This window comes from Dermacentor albipictus, chromosome 9 (genome assembly GCF_038994185.2).
Source record: "Dermacentor albipictus isolate Rhodes 1998 colony chromosome 9, USDA_Dalb.pri_finalv2, whole genome shotgun sequence".
In the NCBI taxonomy this organism is placed as follows: Eukaryota; Metazoa; Arthropoda; class Arachnida; order Ixodida; family Ixodidae; genus Dermacentor; species Dermacentor albipictus.
The window spans coordinates 106,866,440-106,889,443 of NC_091829.1; the positions used below are offsets into that span (position 1 = coordinate 106,866,440).

Consider the following 23,004-nt stretch of genomic DNA (forward strand, 5'->3'; position numbering starts at 1 on the left):
GGCATCGTACCAATTGTCTCATCTTTAAAACTCTCTTCTGCTCCAGGACACAATTTCATAAACGCGAAATTTTTGAAAAGCGCTAGCTGTTATTCTTCAATTTTTTCAGCAATGACATTCCAACAGTCGCTAGATAATGGTTCTTTGCCTGCTGAATAGAATATCGGGAAGGTGATCCCACTCCATAAGCCCGGTGACAAGCATTCTCCGTATAACTACCACCCTATCTCACTCACTTCCATTCAATGTAAGATGTTAGAACGTACAGTTGCCCATAGTCTTGCTAGATTTTTCAAAAGTAATTCATACTTTTCGCCATCACAATATTGCTTCCGCATGACATATTCATGTGAAACACAACTAGTTTTATTTACGCATAAGCTAAATGTCATTCTTGACCACTCTTCAACTGCCGACTGTATATTTTTAGACTTCGCGAAAGCGTTTGACAAAGTGTGCCATAAACTTCTAATGTTTAAGCTGCATCGAATTAACATTGATCCCAGACTGCTTGCATGGCTTGAGCGCTTTCTTTCTAACCGTTCACAGTTTGTCTTTGCTAATGACTCAAACTCCCAACAAAGCAGAATAAAGTGCGGCGTACCTCCAGGGTGGGTAATTGGTTCCCTTCTTTTCCTAATTTAAATAAATGATCTACCCTCTTGTGTTTCCTCTAGCATTTATTTATTCGCCGATGATTGTGTAATGTTCAGGGAAATGATATGCGACACTGATATATCTTCTCTTCAATCCGACTTTAATGCTATTTCTACTTGGTGGCATTCATGGTCAATGGAATTAAATATAAAAAAAAATGTAAATTGATGCGCGTGTCCAGAATTTCTAACCAGCTTCCTTCTTACTGCGTTAATAATCTCCCCTTAGACCCTGTTTCAACCTACAAAGATATTGGTATCCTTATCACTAGGAACCTCTCGTAGTCCATGCACGCATCTTACGTAATTAAAACCGCTAACCGCATGCTGGGATACCTAAAAGGCAATTTCACTAAGGCACCGTCTTCCCTAAAATTAATGCTATACAAGCCACTAGTCCGCTCAAAGCTTGAGTACGCCAGATCACTTCAGGATCCCGTTCAGAAAAACCTAATCCACTCATTATAAATGCTATAAAATAAATCTGCTTGTTTCCGTTTTGTAATTATAACCAAACTGCCAGCACTTGTGTATCGAAAGTAAGCCTTGATTTGCCATCTTTAGCCTGTCGCCGTAAAGGCCTTAGACTTTCACTTTTTCATAAAATATTTCATCATCCTTCCCTTCGCGATGAATTTATCTCCCCTCCTCAATACATTTCATCAAGGTTAGATCATAATACCAAAATTGGAATTTCATTATACGAAACCAATGTCATGTCTCATGCATTCCTTCCGCGTACATCTTCTGAGTGGAATCACCTACCCACCTCAACCGCTACTATTGTTGACCATCAGCACTTCATGGCACTATTAGATAACATTGTATAAAGAGGAGCATTTCATTCGTGTTTTTGTACTACCAATTGTATCACGGTATGTTATTAACGGTACACTGTATTACTGCACTGCATGCACCGTATTTCATTTTATTACCCAGCACTGCAAGAACACTTAGATAACATTGTATACCGAGAGCAATCTATTTCTGAACTAATAACAATTTTGCTACACCTTACTTTTTTTCTGTACTTGATCTAACCACTCCCCTCTTTAATGCCCCTGGCCATGCGGGTACACGAAATAAATAGATAAAAAAGAAAGGCGTCAGGCCTGGAGATACGATCTCTCCAATGCTATTCACAGCGTGTTTACAGGAAGTATTCAGAGACCTGGATAAAGAAGAATTGGGCTTAAGTGTTAATGGAGAATACTTTAGTAACTTGCGATTCGCTGATGATATTGCCTTGGTTAGTAAATCAGGGGACCAATTGGAATACATGCTCACTGACTTGGAGACGCAAAGCAGAAGGGTGCGTGTAAAAATTAATCTGCAGAAAACTAAAGTAATCTTTAGCAGTGTCGGAAGAAAACAGCAGTTTACCATAGGTAGCGGGGCACTGAAAGTGGCAAGAGAATACATCTACTTAGGGCAGGTAGTGACCGCGGATCCGGATAATGAGACTGAAATAATCTGAACAATAAGAATGGGCTGGAGTGCGTTTGGCAGGCATTCTCAGATCATGAAGAGCAAGTTGCCTTTATCCCTCAAGCGGAAAGTGTATAACAGCTGTGTCTTACCAGTACTCACGTAGGGGGAAGAAACCTGGAGGCTTACGAAAAAGGTTCTGCTTAAATTGAGGACGACGCAACGAGCTATGGAATGAAGAGTGGTGGGTGTAACACTAAGGAATAAAAAAAGAGCAGGTTGGGTGAGGGAACAAACGCAAGGTAATGATATCTTAGTTGAAATCACGAAAAAGAAATGGGCGTGGGCAGGACATGTAATGAGGAGGGAAGATAACCGATGGTCATTAATGGTTTCAGACTGGATTCCAAGGGAAGGGAAGCGTAGCAGGGGGCGGCAGAAAGTTAGGTGGGCGGATGAGATTAAGAATTATGCAGGGACAACATAGCCACAATTAGTACATGACCGGGGTAGTTGGAGTAGTATGGGAGAGACCTTTACCCTGCAGTGGGCGTAAACAGATTGATGATGATGATGACGATGATGATGATGATCCAGACCCGAGGGATAGCCGTAGCCTTCCTTTGTAACCTCGCCGCACTCTCGCAAAACTTAATGCTCCGTGCTAAATAAAGTACTTAAGGCATGTGTATATATGCTCCAAGGAACAGATTAGCTGCGTTTGCTAATAACAGTGTAATAATTCGTTGGAATGTAATAACATCTTAAACACCGCGGCGTTCGTTTCTATGAATGCTCCTGGTATCGGAAGAAATTCAAAGCTGAATATTGCGCATCATGTCCTTGTAATTATGACTGAGCTGAGGAATATCTATCCACCATGAAATCAGAATGCAATGTGAAATCTAAAGGACGCTGAGCCTGTAATCTCACTTCAAAATTATTGACTAAGTGAGTAGGTTCTCAAGTAAAAGGAACATTTCAGTGAGTTTGCTATTTCAACAAGAGAACAGTACCGCACAGTTATTCAAGCGAAGCGAGATGAAGGTATACGTGCGTAATAATTATTTCAACTAATTCCAAGCGCCATAATAATTTAAAGAAACTCTTGTGTCAGCTGTCAGAGAATCCTGTAATACGGTTATACGTACCAGAAGGCAGAATATTGGGCTTTGTCGGTTGTTGGTGCTCCAGGGGAGAACCTTCGATAGGTAAAATGCCAAGAATGTCATAACAACGTCGCAGAGAAGCATCCCTCCCCAAAGTTCCCCAATTGTGACGTTGTCTTTGTCAAGCACTCTCCTGGTCACGAGTGACCATGATGCGCCTCCTGCAATGTCCAAGGTTTCGAGAGGAAATTGAGTGCTTTTTTCAAACTGTGCCTTCAGCATGGGTAATTTTTATGCTTTTATGCAATATTTGTATATATGAGGCATTTTTTCAAAGACAAAAAGAATATTGCTTTATTTAGGTCCCTGTAGGTTCGTAACAAAACAACTGTGAGCGCAAATAACCTGACGTTGTCGTAAGATAGTGTGCTCCCTGAGCTGCCGCGTTCAGTATTACACACAGTGAGCGCTAAAATTTGAAGATGAATTTCTCCTGTTGGCTGCAAGTTAGAAGATGCAAAGAAATTGGGGTGCAATAAAAAGTAACCGCATAAAATGTCGCTATTGCCATTGCTTCTCTCAAGTTTCTAATAAAGGTGAAAATAATTTTTTAATTAGCGTTTTTAAGATCACGGTATCAGTGGCAGAATATGGAAGCGTTGTCTTGGAAATCATCTGGAAATATGCCAGGCTCGCTGCGCTCATAGCTTTCTTTTTTTGTGTAAAATACGTGTATTGTACACAAAAGAAGCTGTATTTTATGCCAAACATAAGCCCTTCTGGAACAACTGTGGTCACAAATGGTATTCGAGCGGAATAAATACTGAAAAATTTTGAATAATTATTTCTGGAACCGAATACGGATTCAACAAAAGGGAGTATATGATCCGCATAAAACACTTTGAATAACTCCACATACTATATTAAACACAATTAAAATGAAGGTCTAGCTCGGGAGCCCAAATCTGAATTTGCGAAAACAGGGAAATAGTTTTTCTCGGCAAGCTTGTGGGGGAAGGTATGCAGTGAATGAGATTATCATATTTTAACTACCCTCTATCGCCAAAGTATGATATAGGGGAGTGGAGATATAGATGAGCACATGAAAATAAATAAGGAATAATATTAAAATGCAGTACTAACAGTACAAACATCAAGGCAAATGGTAACGAAAATACAACTACCATCAAAGCAGTGCTCTCTGCTTAGCAGAAGTTTGAAAACCGTCGATTCACCATCTGAAAATGTCTCTGCAGAATAAAATATAGGCAATACAAACCTTCGTAGTCTCTGGCGATGCAGATAATCCTCATTACAGAGTATAAAGCTATGTTGGGCAAAACACACGTGGCGAGCTTCGACTTCCTTGATTCTAGGAAATATATGGGCAACGGCAATGGCAGCGTCGATCTTGTGATGATAAAGGGAGCAAAACCTAGTAGCACACCGGGCGCGACTAGTGGAAGCGATCCTGCAAACAATATTACAAGCAGTTAGTGCCTTAATAATAGCACGGAGCCAGTAGCCCCACACGGAATATGCATGGGTCTCTCCTTGAATCACAATGCCTCCAAAACGAACTAGAGTTTTGGCGAAAAGCAACATGGCCACCTTCGCTAGCAAGAGTTTAGATACCACAGCATCATAAAAAAGCTAAAGTGTCTTCTGGCGCCATTTCATAAAATGGAGTTTATTCAATATATTGCTTTGGGCACGGGCAATAGGCTGTACCATTTCGGTTTCCCATGCTTGGTTAACACATGGTTTACAGATACTACAAATAGAGCTACTGGCAAGATGCATTATCTGCTGGAGCACTTAGAGGGAGGTACAGGTGAGTCCCGTGGGAGCTTCCTAATCTTCTCCATTCCAGCAACATGCAGCGCATCCGATGCATCCGATAGATGAATTGATTCACAGCCAAGCGTAATCAGCACTATAGACAAACCATAAAAGCCGTGCTTCACTAAGTAATGTTTCGGGACAAAATTCGCGCGGCGCCGCAGACGACACGGTACGATGCGTAATGTGCGGTTTCGTGGCCTGCATGCAGCGAAAAAAAAAGGCAGATAATGTGTGTTATGGTGATGATGCAAACTTGGATGTCTCATAGTGGCATACGCACTTCGGCGTTCTTTCGGTTAAATTTAGACGAATGCAATGCATCAACCAAACCCGGAAGAGTAAGCGAGCGATCGTCTGTCGCCCGGCACGATATGTGGGCGAGGAGCGAGGCGGGCGAGGAGGAGACGCAGTGCGCTCCACCTGGCGGGACGTAGCCTCCTAGCGAGCGGCGCACGAACCGCACCTTATCGCGCCTTGTTCGGTGCAGACATCAAAGGATGTATCAAGCGCGGGCGTGCAGCTGTTGTGAGCAAGCGAGTGAGGCTGCAGGTGCGCACCGGGAGAGGAGCAGCAAGTTCAAGAGGGAGTGAGGTCACGTCCGCTCTGCTACGTAGATTTTCAGTCTCTGTCGGGCAAATCTTTTCCATTGATCATGCAGATAAATAATGCTACGGAACAGCCGCCACAGTGTGGCTGCACTGAGGAGAAGGAAGACGACGTGTGTGCTGGCTTTATATAGCGCCGCCATTTTGGCCTCCGTTAGCTTCCTTGTAAATAAATTGTAAATAGCATTCACCTTCAGCTACACGTAACATTATTTTGGTAGAAGCCTGGGGTAATCAGGAGAATAGCGCCGGAGAAGTCCAGTGGCTGCGGCAGTGGCGAGCGACATGTCCAATGCGTCGGCAGTTAAAACAGATCGGCTTGTCGTCCACGGTTCGCCATTCGGAGGGGTTGCGCTGTCCATAACAGGAGTAAGAAGAGCGGGGTGGGGACGGGCATGGAGAAAGAGGTTCTGAGCGTACGGAACGAGTTGATTGGAGGCCGACGTTGGACAGCTCTTGACGGACGACGGCCTGGATCAAGGAGATGGTCACCGGAGAATGATCAGGTAACGGGAATGAAGGGGTCACCGGTTGTGCCGCTTCGACCTTACGACGAATGAGGCGGGTCAAGTTGTCACATCGCGATGGCTGGTGGAAGAGGTCGTCACAGGATGACGTAGCGGCTGTGTTGGGAAGCCGCGTGATGTGCTGGGATACCCGGCGGCTTTTAGCATGCTCGAGACGGCGGCCCTCCTTGAAGATGGTGTCGATGTTGGTGACGTTTGTAAACACCAGTAAATTGAAGGCGTCGTCAGCAATGCCTTCGAGGACGGGGTTAACCTTATCATCATCAGACATGGTGGGGTCAGCCTTGGCACAAAGGGCCAAGAAGTCGAGATGTTACGGCACGTAGGACTTGGTCGACGTCTGTACACGTGTGGCAAGGGCTTTCTTGCCAAAAAGGGATTGCCAAAAAGGTCGCGGAGCTTGTCTTTGTAGAGATCGCAGCTCGAGATCCCCTCTTCGTGAGTCTGGAACCACGCCAGTGGAGCTCCGTCGAGGTAGAAAAGAACGGTGGCAAGCATAATAGTCGGATCCCACCTGTGACTGGTGCTGACACGTTCGTATAAGCGGAGCCAGTCGTCAACATCAGGACTGCCGACTCCGTTGAAAACACCAGGATCCCGAGGTGGGGAAACGGCGACGTAGGTCGGGGCTGCAGTCGGAGACGCTTGCGTAGGTGAAGTGCCGCCAGCAGGAGCCGAAGTTGCATTGTCGCCGTTGCGACCACTGCGAAGCTGCATGACCGGTACGGGGAACGTCCACCTCCACCAAATAATGCTACGTGTAGCTGAAGCTGAATGCTATTTACAATTTATTTACAAGGAAGCTAACGGAGGCCAAAATGGCGACGCTATATAAAGCCGGCACACACGTCGTCTTGCTTCTCCTCAGTGTGCCACCTGCTTGTGTGCAATGTCATTAGTGAGCTCATTAGTTCCTCTTTCTGCTTCCGCTTTTCCAGTAATTTCGCCGATGTCGTGCTCAAGTGGAGGGTCCCTAAAGTCTGCAATTCGGTGCTTCGGTGTGTGGTATTCAGTGATGTATAAATAATTGTAATTATTCCATACAATCCCGTAACTTTCCTTGTAACTAAATCTATGCTCTGATGTCGCACCTGCAACGAAATCCATAAATTTTGTACTGTGCTTTCTTGGCAGTTTTTTTTCTCGATCCATTTTGAGTTTTGTACCCAGGCGCCTCAGGAGGTGACCCGGATGTGCTGCGCGAACAACATGAAAGTCACTCGATGCTCGTGCCACTAAGAAAGGTGGACGTCGCCTGGCACCGATCAGCAGCGTTGCTGTGAGCGTATATACAATGAACAAACTCTGAAGTAGATGGGTGCGGTGGTACTTGGGGTTATTACCTGCCGTGGTTGCTTAGTGGTTAAGCAGTTTGGCTGCTAAGCCCGAGGATCTGGGATCATGAAATCCCGGCCTCGGTGGCCACATTTCTATGGGGGCGAAATGCGAAAACACCCTGGTAGTTAGATTTAGTGGCGTGTCAAAAGACCCTAGAGGTTCTAAAGAGGGTCCCCTCCACCCCGTCCTGATGTGGCTGATGATCAGATAGGGGTTCTGGCCCCTCAGTAATGTCGCACAATGTTTTTTTTTTCAGTTTGGCTTGTGAATAATTTCAGAACACGTAAATATCTAATACGTATGTTCACAATTTTCTCCGTGTTAAGCTAGCAAGGTTTCTTTGCAGCTGTCAGCAGGAAAAGCGAGCACTACAGTCTTCACAGCTGAGCTGCAGCTGCCACGAACTTTCAGCAGGCCTAGTTAAAGAAATGCAGACATGATCCTACTGCTTACGCTTCTTCTAATGCAGCAAAGTTTGGAAGAAACACCCGTAAACTTTCGAAATCTGACCTACGCGACGTTATCATTAGCGGAACAAAATTAGCGATACTTTTCCTAACGTTTTGGCTTGTTGCATGTTGTTTTTGGCATTTTTAGTCTGTCTGTCTGTCTGTCTGTCTGTCTGTCTGTCTGTCTGTCTGTCTGTCTGTCTGTCTGTCTGTCTGTCTGTCTGTCTGTCTGTCTGTCTGTCTGTCTGTCTGTCTGTCTGTCTGTCTGTCTGTCTGTCTGTCTGTCTGTCTGTCTGTCTGTCTGTCTGTCTGTCTGTCTGTCTGTCTGTCTGTCTGTCTGTCTGTCTGTCTGTCTGTCTGTCTGTCTGTCTGTCTGTCTGTCTGTCTGTCTGTCTGTCTGTCTGTCTGTCTGTCTGTCTGTCTGTCTGTCTGTCTGTCTGTCTGTCTGTCTGTCTGTCTGTCTGTCTGTCTGTCTGTCTGTCTGTCTGTCTGTCTGTCTGTCTGTCTGTCTGTCTGTCTGTCTGTCTGTCTGTCTGTCTGTCTGTCTGTCTGTCTGTCTGTCTGTCGGTCGGTCGGTCGGTCGGTCGGTCGGTCGGTCGGTCGGTCGGTCGGTCGGTCGGTCCGTCCGTCCGTCCGTCCGTCCGTCCGTCCGTCCGTCCGTCCAAACCTGTTACCCCAACTCAGTGGGGCAGCCTAATTGCTTGGGCAAGAAGGTGTTCCTGGTAGCGATGCTCTTCTTTCGATATTCATTTCAGCTGCGCCATATTAGCGCGCTAGCGTTAAGAGCCTCATGTCTAAAAGAAATTCGTTGTCGGCGTCAAACGTCGCTTGGCAAAAAAACCATTCCGAACCACAACCACACACGCGCCCCACGCGGGGCAGACTTGTTACTTAACTAATTCCGTTCTTCAAAGTGAAATACGTCAGAATAATCGTAAAGTACGACCTAAACAGAGCTACAAACATGATAACGTCGGACTCTAATTTCAGTCTACTAGGAAACATAAATCTCTTATGCGAAAAATCAAGCACGAAGCCGTTTTCCGTGCGGCGCGGCCCGTTCGGTTCCTTCAAACAGCATCGCGCTCGCCTCGGCGCATCTGTAAAAAAAGAGCTCCCGTTGTGGCGAAAAGCGACAAGAAGCAGGGGATCTTTGAAATTTATCGCGTGCCACTCTCAAGGGCGAAGCCTAAGCGTCATCAAAATTTCTACTCTCACGGTGAAATCGCCGTGACGCCATTGTCGTCATGACGTCGTGGACACGTTGGCGTATTGTCATCACTTCAGCAACATCATGCCATTGACATCGTGCTGTCTTCGTCATACCGCCATCACCGCTCTGTCGAAGTCAATCTACGTTAGTCCATCCTAATTAGACTGTAATCATTCAATAGCGATCGTGCGGCCCTTGCCACGCCGTCATCGCCAGACAGTCGCTACCACGCATGCGTTGTCAAACTGTCGTCACGCCGTCCTGGCGGTGCCATCGTGGTCACCCGACTTTCTTCGTGCGGTCGTCGTCACGAGAACGCCGTCAGACAGGTTCCATGACACAGCCACCGCTACGCACATCGCCATCATTCACTTGTCATAAACACGTTGTCCGCATGCCTTTTCCGCGCCATTCTCATCATAAAGTCTTCGTTAAGCATGCGTTGTCATACCGTCTACGTGATGCCGTCGCGGCTCTTACGTTGTCATTGTAACTTCCACTTCCAGCTCTCGACGTGAAATCATCATCAAATAGTCGTCTTCACGAAGTTTTCATCATGCCATCATTGGCACGCTGTTGTTTCTCCACTGTCATTCCTTCAGTAGCGTCCTCCCATTGTGGTCAACCCGTTGCCGTCATACCACCTTTGGGCCCTATGGACGTCATTTCTTGTTCGTCATTCTTTCGCAATTATGCTGGCGTCATTCAAAAGTCCCTTGTGTTCGTTGGAGTACTATCACCGTCGTTGCATCATCGCCAGACAGAGGCCATAATGCATGCCTGGTCATACTGCTGCCGTCAGGTCACCTTGGCCATGCCATCGTCATCATGCCACCTTCATCAACTGGTTGTCGCCTCGCCATCGTGGTCAGAAAGTCGTCGCCACGCTGTTCTCCTTACACCCAAGTAAAAATTTAAAAATCGACACACCATTGGCGTAATGTCTCTGTAGTTATACAACCTTTGTCGTACCATCTATTTCATTCTGTCTTCTTTATTGCATTGTCTGTGCGTCGGGGTCATACAGCCGTCGTCATGCCGCCATGCTCATGGACGACGCTGGCATGCGAGTACCACAGAAAAGTGGGACGAAATTTGAGTATGTGGCATGTGGATGAAGTAAAGAATATCACACAATTATCGCCACGCTTCTTATCTGTACGTCACCCCAAGAGTATACGATCTGTCAGAGAGAGAGAGAAAAAAAACGTTATAGCTCAGTTGATCGGCGTAATGGCAGGTCGGGGTGGGGCCCTCAGTGCAGGGCTCTTGCGGCTCGCTGAGCTTGGTCCAGGAGGGCCAATTGGCTCCCCTGATCCTCGCTTGCGAGTAGTGCCTCCCACTGCCGTACGAAGTCTGTGACGCTTAGAAAAGGTGAATTGACGTTGGTTGGCCGCGCCGTATATTCCCACGTTATGTGGGCCAGCGTGGGTTTTGCTCCGCACCACGGGCAGGTGTCGGCGTAATGTGTCGGGTGCTTCTTGTGTAAGAGGTTTAGGTGCGGGTACGAATGTGTTTGTATGCGATGCCAGTCTTGGGCTTGTCTTCTATTTAGTTTGCAGTGCGGAAGGCCGTAGCTCCATCTCTCCCTCCTCTGATTCTCTAATATGTCGCGCACTGCGGACAGTGGTTCCTCTAGGGTTCTAGCCGCTGCTCGGTCGTTGCTTCCTCGAGCTATGCGGTCTGCCCTTTCGTTGCCGTCGATTCCGTTGTGCGTGGGGCACCACGTAATGCCATGGTCCAGGTCCAGTCGTGAGCCGAGTATTCTTTGGGCGCTGCGCGGTAGCATTCCCCGCATGAAGAGTCGACACGCTGCCTGCGAGTCTGTAAGCACATGAGCCGACTGACCATTGAAGTCGGCGTCTCGTATAACCAGCGCTATTGCCGCTGCCTCTGCTGTGCATACCGAGGTAGTCTTAACCGTAGCGATTATCGTGGTGACTCTGTGAGTTGCGGCGATCGCGTAGAAGTCCTTGCAAATAGTTGCACTCACGTCCGTATAGTAGACGGCCGGATTCTTGCCGAATCGCTTCTGCAGAGTCCTCGTCCTGGCTTGTCTGCGGCCTGCGTAGTACCTGGAACTCATGTTTCTTGGTATAGATGACACATGGCCGTGCTCCCTCAAATCTCGTGACAACAAGTCTGTTTCGTCTCCGCAGAACAGGGGTCGAGCGTTGTATCCCAGTCTTTGGAGAATAGAGCGGCCCTGGGGCGTAGAGCTCAGCCTTTCTCTTTGCGATATCAGAACTGCAGCGGCATGTTCTTCATATGTGTTGTTAATACCCAACCGTTCCAGGCGCTCCGTGCTGACTGTGTTCGGGAGTCCCAGAGCAGATTTGTATGCCGTTCTGATAAGGGTGTCCACCTTCTTCATTTCAGTTTGGTTAAGTTTTTGGAACGGCAGGCCGTAAGTAATGCGGCTAATCGCAAATGCTTGCACCAGCCTAATAGTTTCTTCTTCCGCGAGTCCGTTGCGGCTGCGTCCAACTCGTCATATCATATGTGCCACACTCTTACCGGTTGGTTTTGAGCTCCGAATTGTGGCATCGACGTTGCCACTCTCTTGGATAAGTAAACCAAGCACTCTTATTTGGGCGACTTCAGGAATGCCCTTGCCATCGAGATGTAAGTATATCCTTGGTGTGGCAGTTTTCGTATGACGCTTGCTGCGTACGCACATGAAGTCTGATTTTTCGTGTGCGCACGTCATACCCGCGTGCTTGGTGAAGTTTACTGCCTTGTCTATGGCCTCCTGTAATAGGCCTTGGTTTTCTCCGTAGAAACCCCGGTGTGCCCAAAACGTTATGGCATCGGCGTAGATCGTACATCCGAGGTCCCGTGCTTGCTCGAGTTCTAGGGCCAGTCGCCTCATCCCGACATCGTCGCCTCATCCCGACATCGTCGCCTCATCCCGACTCATCCCGACATCCCGACAGTTCCTCGGGTGGGCATCGCAAAGACGTCAGAGTGCGTACTGCCCAACCAAATCGTTGCCTTCTTGTCGCAAAGGAAGGTAAGGACGTACCGAAACACCCATCTTCCACAACATATGTCTTCCAGACCTTGGAGGATTGCTTCGTGAGAGATCGTGTCAAATGCTTTTTTGACACCGAGCGTCACAACTATCCTGGCTTCTTTGTTTCGTGGCGGGTCCAAAACTTCGTCGCGGAGCATAAGAAAGGCGTCCTGTGCCGAGACGTATGGCCTGAAGCCGAGAATAGAGTGGGGAAAAAGTTCATTCCGCTCGATGTAGTTGCTCAGTCGTGCTTGGATCCCCTTCTCAAAAAGCTTCCGTGCACACGACGTGAGGGATATTGGTCTCAAATTTTGCAGATCTCTGGGTTTAGCCGGTTACGGTATGAGTATGAGAGTAGCATCTTTCCATTCTTCTGGTAGCGCCCATCGTCGGACCATACATTATCATTGAAATAGGTCGCAAGCTGCCGCAGTGATTCCTGACTCAGGTTGCGCAGCATCGCATTTGTAATGTGGTCCGGACCAGGTGCGGTGTTCTTCCGGAAAGATTGTGCGGCTGCATAGAGCTCTGCCGTTGTTATGGGTGCGCCCAACACCGCGTTGTCTGGTCCCGCATAGATGTATTGCGCTGATGTTGTGTCCGGTACTCCTATGTAGACGCTCTTGAGGTCCTCAATGAGGGCATCGGCCGTGCCATCGTGTTCATTTTCAATTAATCTGTCTTCTGTTTGTGGTGGTCCGTGTTCCTGTCGGATCTATCATACTGCGCAGAATAGCCCATGTTCGCTACATTGCTAGAATGCTATTCGCATTAGCGTCGACAGTCCTCTAGAGATGAGTTCTTCCATAACTCCTTTTTCCACCTGGGCTTGTAAAAGTATATTTTCTCCGCTATACTAAGCAAACTATGCATAAAACCTCGCTCTAAAGCAAATACAGAACTTACCGTCGTGTTCTCATTGAAGAATTTCTCTGCCGGTTTAGGATGAAATTTTTTACCTTTGATAGTTTTACACACAGTATAGAACATTTGTGACTGAGAAGGCAAAATAATTACTGTTCAAAATCCAAGAACACGAACGTAACTAACTTTCGATCCCACAATCATTGCAGAATTTTGTAAGGTCAGGGAGATTGCTAATTAAAGGCTCGAATGGGCTCACACACGCAGAAGCGAGCAACGATTTGATTTTTGTTCGTCTCAAAATGAAGTCTACCTTAACGCAGAATAACCGGATGCAGCTAGCAATGACACCTGTGTGATAACACCAGAACGAAGACAACATTATTGTATCTCAAAATGGTAGAAACTAGGCCTTAATTTTTCAGTACTTTCTCTATGAAGCTATAATGCCACAGCCTCAAAGCATGAATAATGACACAGATGCATTGGGAAATTATCTACACTGCTCACCGATATAGGCACAAGAACGTTACAAAGGGTCAACTGGACACGGGAGGAAAATGCACAAAGACACACACGCAAAGGCACCTGTTAATGTGCGAATATATTTCTTTTCCGACCTGGTCCAGTTCACGCTTTTTAACACATTTATGAATTCCGAACATGCCCAAACTGCCATTGTGGCGATATGAACCATTTCCAGAATATTTCGCCCAAGAAAACGCGTTGCATATTACAATCACAATATGCACCAAAACAGCTTCAGGTATACTGGAGGACTATTAGCGCAAATTGATAAGAAAATTACCGCAAAATCTGAGTGCCTAGCATCGCTCAAATAACGGATGTGACTAGTCATTCAGCGTAAAACTGGCATGCGCTATCATGGAATCTGCGTAAAGTTAATCAGCGGCTGTGGCGTTTGATGCAACTCGCGTACTTAACGGATTAACCTGTAAACGCAAACGCCATATAATAGGAGAATAACAATCTGCAGTCATTGATTGTGATGTAGCTATATATAGCCCCTTCCATAGCCCATTCACCTCCTAGGAAAACTTGAACGCAGAACTGACGCAGAAGCGTCAGTAGTCATGAATTAGCCCGACGGCCTACATTAGAGGATAGAGGTGAGATAAATGTCGCGTGTTAAATACTGAAGGTCTTAGCACAGATTGATAGAAAAATTAAGTGAAAAGTTGACTGCCCAGCATGGCTCAAATACTTGGCGTCACTGGTCCTGCAGCGTAAAACCAGTGTGGGCTTTCATAGAATGTGTGCAATGTTAAATAGCAGCAGTGGCTATTGGATTCTAATCACTTCCACTATGAGTGATCAGTAGATGGTTGTAGTTCCCAACGGCACTACAATTGCGTCGCAGTGCTATCAAATTGTGCACACCTTTAGGGAACACCCACAAGATGAGTATGATGACCAGGCAATATCCAATGAGAAAGATGACGAATGACACGGTAACCAGGCTCACGTTCAATCCCTCGCCGTAGGGGTGTTCATGCTTTACAGGCAGAAACATTACTGTGATAGCGGCGATACTCGCAAGCAGGCCGTTCACCACAGCCGTTAAGAAGTGGCCCCAGAAGAACTCGGCATCAGATAACCCCATTACGCACTGATGCTCCTGGAAAAGATAATGTAAATGATTAGAAATTCCAGTGAAGGATGGCATACAGTACTAATTCTTTATGTGTAGCTTTTCTCTGTGCGAATGAGCATGTCCAATCTAAAGTTTTTGCATCCAGATATGTAAAGACACCTAAAGTGCGTAAATAAAAAAGAAGGGAAACTGGAGTGACAGAGTATGACGGAGAAATAAATGACATAGGTACTAGTACCTCCCAGCAAAAAAGAAAAAGACTTACCGTAACTCTTCCGTGCCTCAAGAAGGTTGTAGTTTAGAGAATAGAAATTTTCTGAAAGCCTTATAAGTGAGTGAGCGAAGAATAAGTCAAGAAAATATCCAAAGCAACACAACACTAGTAAGCATTGATTAAAAGCGTAGTTTCTTAAAACGCCGCCTTAGGTGATATATTACAACCACCAAAGAAACACGTGCGAACGTTTCCTCAGGAATTATCTAATAAAGGGGCGTTCTTTTTCTACATGAATGCGAGCAGCACAATCCTGGTCTTGTGTCGGATTGTATATGAAAGTAAGGGGCCTAACAAAATTAGGTCCTCTGCTTCTGGCTAAGAAAAACTACCGCATTTTTTTAGTGTAAGTAGTATGTGCAAATACGCTCCACGAGCTGCTTATGTGCACGACTGCGCTTCCACTACAAGCGTTACGTAATAACGTTACCGTGTCCTATTTGTACTTATGGGTTCTCATGAAACTTTTAAAAAGGCTGCATCAGAAAAAGCCGTGCGGAATTAGAAGCGCTGAAGGTTTTTTTAATGTTTCGGGCGCTTTTGTCAAGAGTATATGGAGAATTTGCAATAAGAAAGACTGGAATTATGGTGGTTAATATTGGCGGTGATACCTTTGTACTAGAGCAATGTAGTGGCTGGGCCATTTGGGTTGTCTTATATTAGTTACGTTTGATTAGGCGACTAGAAGAGATACTCGCGTTGCCTTTTCATTTCTTCTTTACTTGAAAATTGTCACAGAGTTGTGGTTTCGCAGAACCGACTGAGGTTGACCATGACAAGAAAGTGAATATAGATACAGGAAATGAACACGAGGCACTCATAAGCAGGGCCCCAGGTTGCCGCTTTCAAATTCGTTTGCACTTTGAGCTTTTTATATTCTTTAATCTTTTAAGGCGAATGCACTGAGTAGTACGTTGGCAGAAAGAGCACTTAGGACACGGACAACGTGAAAGCGCAGTGGTGTATGTCGTTTTATACGTGCCTTCACACTCTCCGTGCCCTTATCGCTATCCTCACCTGAGTTTTTTAACTCGCTTCCCATTCACTATGCCCATTTCTTTTCGGGTGGGTACGAAAGCGCAGGTCTCGGTGATAAATCGCGTTTTATATATACACCCGTCAAAAAGATCTTGCAGGGTACGCCCAAGGGGTAAGTGAACCGCACCAGTGCGTCTCAGAACAGATTGCTCACGCTGTCTAGACTCACGCATGCGGACGCATGTTCTTCCATCCGTGCGGCCGTGCCACCTATGTAAGTCTGCGCAACGAATGGTGAAAATAATCCGAGGACACCGAAGCACTTCTACTGAAGTGCTTCGGTGAATTTGTGAATGCGAAAGTTGTGAATACGAAAAAATTCGCTGGTACCCGAGAGGGCTGAGACGATTGGCTGGGTTGCCCAGTGGGTAACATACTCGCCGCCTTTCACAAAAGCACTTCGACTCGATCGTCCACTCGAAATGTTCCTGGAGGGCGGCTTTTCATTCCGCAAATCACCCTCCACTCTTAATGGGCCTGGAGGGAAGGAAAGTACAAGCGTCTTGCTCGAAAATCTCCAGGTAGCGCAGTAGCTACTTTGAATCACTCGTGGAATGCAGTTAGTTCCTAGACACGGTTCCCTTGCGTTAGGTCCCTCGCCACATCGGGTTTTCCCGATGGCCGCCAGTTGCCAGCGTAGCTTTTCTTTCGTTAACGATGCTGCGCATCTTCAAAGGCCTCGTTTTACGGAGCGGTGTAATCCTCTGGAGCGCTTCGGCAACGTAATAATTCTATAGAGGCATCGAGACAGATTGGTCATCCTGTCAAGACGACTGCCAGCTAGGACAGCGACCTGATCTGACACATTTCACGCATCAGTCAGTGGAAGACCTGCATACGAATATTCTTTCTGCGAGAGCTCAAAAACTACTTTCGGTGCCAGTGCGTTCACGTGTTTCCCGCGGCAGGTCGAACAAAGCCACAACAATTCAACCACGGCGGGATACGCTGCAACAGCGGCGTACTTGAACAACTGAAATGAAAATATCAGCGAAATTCCTGCCATTAGTGCGTGTATGGCTTGTGTGTTCCACTGCTGGATGCAGATCTGGCTGCACGAGCGCTGGCATTCGCCGCGTCCTGGCGCATTGTACTCGGGTTGAAGGTCACTCACACGCTAATCGAAGGGCACCGCACCGCAGCAAGGCAAGCTTTTCTATGAAGAAGCAGGTGCGTTCGATTTATTTCTTGTATTTTTTCTTGGATGCAGCTATTTGCTCTAGAGAAGACAAAGAGAGCAAAGTATATGGCATGGGAAATGTGTAGTTAGTGGCGTTTAATGTCATAAGGAATAATTTCGCGTGCGTGGCTTTAAAATGCTAAGTTTTATGAGCATATCATGCTTATGAACATCCGCGCCCAACTAGAAATTGACGAACCATGAAATGACTTTCAGAATTATACCTTCATTTATACACAAGTGAATGTAAGGTTTTACTTCTATACAGAACTCGGTATAACAAGACAAGAGAGTATAGTTTTCGTACATCGCAATATTTTTTTATTGTGATGAAAATGGCTGCAGCAGTGACAGCTCCAACTACAGGCAGTGCTAGCAAGTGGTAGCAGATATAACATGTCTTTGTTTTGAACATTCCATCCATTAGTTGGTGCGTTATGTGAGTATTAGATTCCTGTAAGTCAGTTCGGCTGCGCATTACCCAAACCCATTTAACAATGTCCTTTTTTGCCAGTATAAATAAAACAGTCTCAGCTGATCAATGTAAAAGTAATTTGAATTCAGGAACACACAAAAACATTCTTCACGAAGGGACTTTGTACGAAAAGTAAACTGAAGGAAAGGAATAGCTAGTTTAGTGTGCCTTAGAACAATGGCTTGTTTATTACCAACCTCTTCTCTTCTGCAGGAACTAGGGGTGCTATAACGTAAAGCTGTTCTAAACTTTTCTATTCGAATTCTGCAATTAGCCCTCCAGAATTGCTCAAAAAGTTTTCGCGTCATTCCTGACATTGCTTGTCTGTCACGCTAGATCACGAAAACCGCGAGATGTCCCTATCCCATACGATGTGTACACACTGATTATGCAACAATAAACCAAACAAAAAATTATTTATGCATGATTCGACGCCTTTTCGCCATTAGAACTGAGTTGTTGGTCAGCAGTGTTAGGGCTACGCCTCCTTCGCCTGCCTGTCACGCGTCGCCACAAAACCGCGAAAACTCACGACGTCAGTGTGACGTATACGCGTTCAAGACGCATTATTATGCCGAATAAAGAACATTTTATTTCCTGAATGGCCAGTAACCGGCCCATTCAAAAGGAATAGAGGATGTCTGCCCGCCGATAGCTTAGGCACTTGCCACTTTCATCTGCCAATGAGGATAGATTTATTTCTGTATAATAAACCTTTTTGCGCGGCCGTAAAACATTATCAAGCTATTTCGGCACGCATACGACAACCCTTCGCGGGAAATTCCTTACTGAGCATCTGGTTTAGCGACATTATTAACCTTCCGTTGCACGCCGCTGCGATTATGGACCATCCATGACAAGGTAAGGGGAAGCAGGCCAATCGCAGTCACTGGCACCACCCTCTTCATCCAGGTTTGTATTTTCACTACGCTAGCCCCATCGAAACCCACTCCCCTTGAGCGGTGTTCTCGCCTCTTGTCAGCAAATTAGACAAGAACAAACGCTATGTGCAGGAAATATGTTGTTCCTTTTGTAAGCCAGCAAAGGTGACCGCCTACGAACGAGGTGAGCATTTGATGGGGATGTTCAGACATCATTGCGGATCGCCGGCCGATGCTCACGGTTGCGGGTAACGAAATTTTACGTCAAAAGATTGGAAGCGAACCAGAATGGAATAGTTTTACGTCATAAGGCGCTGGGCTGGCAGAGCTGAAGAGCGTTCGCCCTGTCCAATCGCTTCCGTCTAACGTGTAGTTTGCTAATACTTGCTACTCAAAAATGGTCCAGTTTAATCGACTAATTATGTTGCGATTTAGCTGACTGGGTAATATTCGTGCATCAGTATGTTGTTAATAATTAGGTAGGCTCATCTCCAATCGACATCTATGTAATGCGAAGCATGCTTGGTATGGTATAGAACTGCCGTTTTATAAGTATTCTGCAGAGAATGGTTGCTACTCTTTCGGCATGTGTATTGTACGGGTGTGTAGCGGTGTGACATCTTCTCCAGAGTCGGTGAAGAAGGGTGCTCACGTGCGTATACCATGACCTGTACTGGCCCGACTATCGCCTCCAGAGCAGGTGATGAAGACGGCTCATGTGCTCAAGTGGTGATCTTGCACTACGGCTTCACTGTCGCTGCGTCTCGCTCGAAACCTACGCTGCTGGTGCTGCCTGGTACATCGCTGTCGGAATTTATGAACCCGACACTACCACCAACGACAGCATATGCTTTCCCTAGCCCATCTGAAGAAAGCCCTGGCAGATTACGCAACAAACGAGCAGTGAACGGACTGACCACATTATCTCGGGATCAAGGTCTTCCTGCTCGTCACAATACGCCGCCCTGCACAGTCGTACCCACGCCTGAAGCGGTGAGGCAGCACGAATCAGCAAGGTCAACAAGCAGAGCGACACTCGCAGTTCTCCGCCACTGCCACCGTTGCACGCCGTTCGACGACGTCGTCGTCAGCGTTGTTCTCTTCAGCGGCCTGAACTCTCGGCACGCGCAAAGAACGGACCAATGCGCCTCAGCTCTGCTTGCGGAGTTGCACCACACTGGGCGCGCAGACGTCGACGACGCAATACGATGTCGTCAACGCACAAGAGAATTCGCCCTTCGTCCGGACACTTTCAGTCACGACCACCAGTGAGTCATTTTTGCCCTTCACCGCACTTTCCTTGCACTTATGAACGCACTCCAACCATTGTCACTGATGTACATAGGCTCGCATTATCTATTCTTTCTATACGCACGCCATTTGCACATATTTCAGTCGCGCTTCGCGCCAGGATGGGTGCCTCTAGCGGTGCCACTATCGCCTGCAGAGTTGGTGAAGAAGAAGACAGCTCACGTGCATGTAGCGGGACCTGTAGCGGTGCGAGTATCTCCTCCAGAGCCGGTGATGAAGATGGCTAGGAATGCTAGAGGAGAGATGTTGGTAGAATTCGCTGAAAGAAATAAGCTTCGAATAATGAACAACTTTATCAGGAAGCGTAGCTACAGAAAGTGGAACTGGAAAACTCTTAGTGGTGAAACAAGGTATGAAATTGACTTAATAATTTCTGCTGATCCCAGCATAGTGCAGGATGTAGAAGTGATAGGTAGGGTAAACTGCAGTGATCATAGGTTAGTGAGGGCAAGGATTAACTTCAATTGGAAGAGAGAAAGAACAAAAGTGGTCAAGAAGAAACATGTCAAGTTAGAGGCAGTAAGGCAAAAAGCAGACAAATTCAGGCTAATACTTGCAAACAAATATGCAGCCTTACAACATAGAGATGATTATGACCTAAAGTTAATGAATAGAACCGTAACTAGGCTGGTTTCAGAGGCAGCAGTTGAAGTGGGAGGCAAGGCACGAAGGAAACCAGTAGGAAAGCTCGCCAAGTAACATCGGACCTAATAAAGAAACGACAAAGAATAGAAAGTGTACAACTCAAGAGATAAGCTGTCAAAGCTGATCAACAAGGCGAAAATATACGTATTCGAAGCTATAACGGGAGAAATTCTGAAGAAGCTGTAAAAACTAGACGTAGCCTGAAATCAGTGCAAAAGAAACTTGGCATAGGACATACCAAGATGTATGCACTGAAGGGTAAGCAGGATGATATAATCAGTAATCTCGTCGATATAATAAAAGAAGAGTAAGGATTCTATCTGACCTGCACAATAGCCAGAGGAGTCAGGATACGTCCATGAGAAACACTAATGAACAGGACACAGAAACCCCTTATATAACTAGCTATGAGGTCAGAAGGGCCTTGCAAGACATGATACGAAGGAGAGTGGCAGGAGAAGAAGGAATAACAGTGCATTTAATCCAAGATGGAGGAGACATACTACTTGGGAAACTGGCAGCCCTTTATACGAATTGTCTATCGACTGCAAGGGTCCCAGAAAACTGGAAGAATGCAAGCGTTATACTAATCTACAAAAAGGCAGACGTTAAAGAATTGAAAAATTAATGACTCAATAGCGCACTGCCAGTATTTTATAAAATATTTACCAATTATCTACAGTAGAATAAGCGCAACAATGGACTATAGTCAACCAAGTGAACAGGCCGTCTTTAGGAAGGCATACTCTAAAATGAATCACATCCATGTCAATAATCAGGTTATTGAGAAATACGCAGAGTACAATAAGCCTCTCTATATGGCTTTCAGAAATTATGAAAAGGCATTTGATTCAGTCGACATACCAGCAGTCATATAGGCATTACGTAATCAAGGAGTACAGGACGCTTACGTAAATACCTTGAAAATATCTACAGAGGTTCTACAGCTACCCTAACTCAACAGAAGAAAAGCAGGAAGATAGCTATAGAGAAAGGGGTAAGCAAGGGCGATAACATCTCTCCAATGCTGTTCACTGCGTGCTTGGAAGAAGTATTCAAGCTAATAAACCGGGAAGGCCTAGGAGTAAGGATTGATTGCGAATATCTCAGCAACCTTTGGTTTGCCGATGACATTGTTCTGTTCAGCAACAGTGCAGACGAGTTACAACAGATGATCGAGGAGCTTAACAGAGAAAGTGTAAGAGTGGGGTTGAAGAATACTATGCAGAAGACAAAGATAATGATGGATAGGCGGGAAAAGGAACAAGGGTTAAGGATCACCAGTGAGCCCCTAGAGTCTGTTCAGGAGTACGTTTGCCTAGGTCAATTATTCACAGGGAATCCTGATTATGAAAAGGAAATTCATAGAAGAATAAAAATGCGTTAGGTCGGCTTACGGTAGACATTGTAAGTTCCTGACTGACGCTTACAATTATCATTGAAAAGGAACGTGTACACTCAGTGCATTTTACCTGTGCTGACATATGGGGCAGAGACATTGAAACTGATAAAGAAGCTTCAGAACAAGGTAAGGACCACGCAAAGAGCGATGGAACGAAGATTGCTAGGCATAACAGTAAGAGACAGAAAGAGAGTGGTTTGGATGAGAGAGCAAACGGGTGTAGACGATATTCTAATGGACATCGAGAAAAGAAAGGAGCTGGTCAGGTCGTGTAAAACGCCGGTTTGATAATTGTTGGACCATTAGGGTTGCAGAATAAATACCAAGAGAAGGGAAACGCTGTCGAGGATGGCAGCAGAGAAGGTGGAACGATCAAATCAGGAAATTCGCGGGCGCTAGTTGGATTCGGTTGGCGTAAGACAGGTGTAGAGATCACAGGGAGAGGCCTTCGTCCTGCAGTGGACATAAAACAGGCTGCTGCGGCTGCTGCTGCTGATGATAATAATAATGAGGATGATGGCGGCTATCCCTTTGCGCTGCCTCTCTCAGGTATGTCCATGAACATACTATATATGGCATATATGTGTGGGGGCACACCCAGGAGCACCAGGGGCGCATATCCAGTGATCCAAACCTCCTTCAGAAGATCATCTCTGGTTACGAAGACTGGTGCTATTATTACGATTCCGAAACCGAACAATTTTCGTGCCATTTGAAGACCCGTTTCCTTAAAAAACAGAAAAAAATAAAACGATACTGCAGCGTGAGACGGTAGCCTGTATTTAATTTTTCTTGTTTTGGCATTTCTGGAACTGTGCAGTAGGACTTTGTTCCTGCTGGACAGATGGTCAATCAGTCATATTATTGATAGATATATAAGGTAATAAGGTAATAAGGCAATAGATATATAAGGGAATGTGTGCGGAACGCGCGAACCTTTCGATTGTGGGTGATCGTTGTCGCCATCACGACAACGCCTATGTCACCCGGCTTTGTCTGCGGCGTGGTATCTAGCCTCTCAGGGATGGGAGGGCGTTCCCCATTCGCCATATTTGTTGACTGGTGCTATCCCATAGGTGTTTCATTTATATTAAACAGGAAAATTCAGACATTGGGTGAACACAACTTTGCCA

The 23,004-nt window shown here is 46.0% G+C and overlaps 1 protein-coding gene across 5 annotated transcripts in view; it reads right to left on the minus strand.

Annotated features, from left to right (window-relative positions):
* LOC135907185 (phospholipid-transporting ATPase ABCA3-like) overlaps positions 1–23,004 on the minus strand; it is a 279,026-nt gene that overhangs the window by 186,029 nt on the left and 69,993 nt on the right. For 4 of the 5 annotated variants that reach the window (XM_065438859.1, XM_065438861.1, XM_065438860.1 and 1 more), the window contains exons 6-8: positions 14,452–14,689; positions 4,473–4,664; positions 3,236–3,414 (exon numbers count right to left, since the gene is read on the minus strand). In XM_065438859.1, coding sequence (XP_065294931.1) covers positions 3,236–3,414; positions 4,473–4,664; positions 14,452–14,689 — 609 coding nt within the window. Of the gene's footprint in view, positions 1–3,235; positions 3,415–4,472; positions 4,665–14,451; positions 14,690–16,307; positions 16,394–23,004 lie in introns of those variants that run through there. The other variant, XM_070525208.1, reaches the window with a different exon arrangement.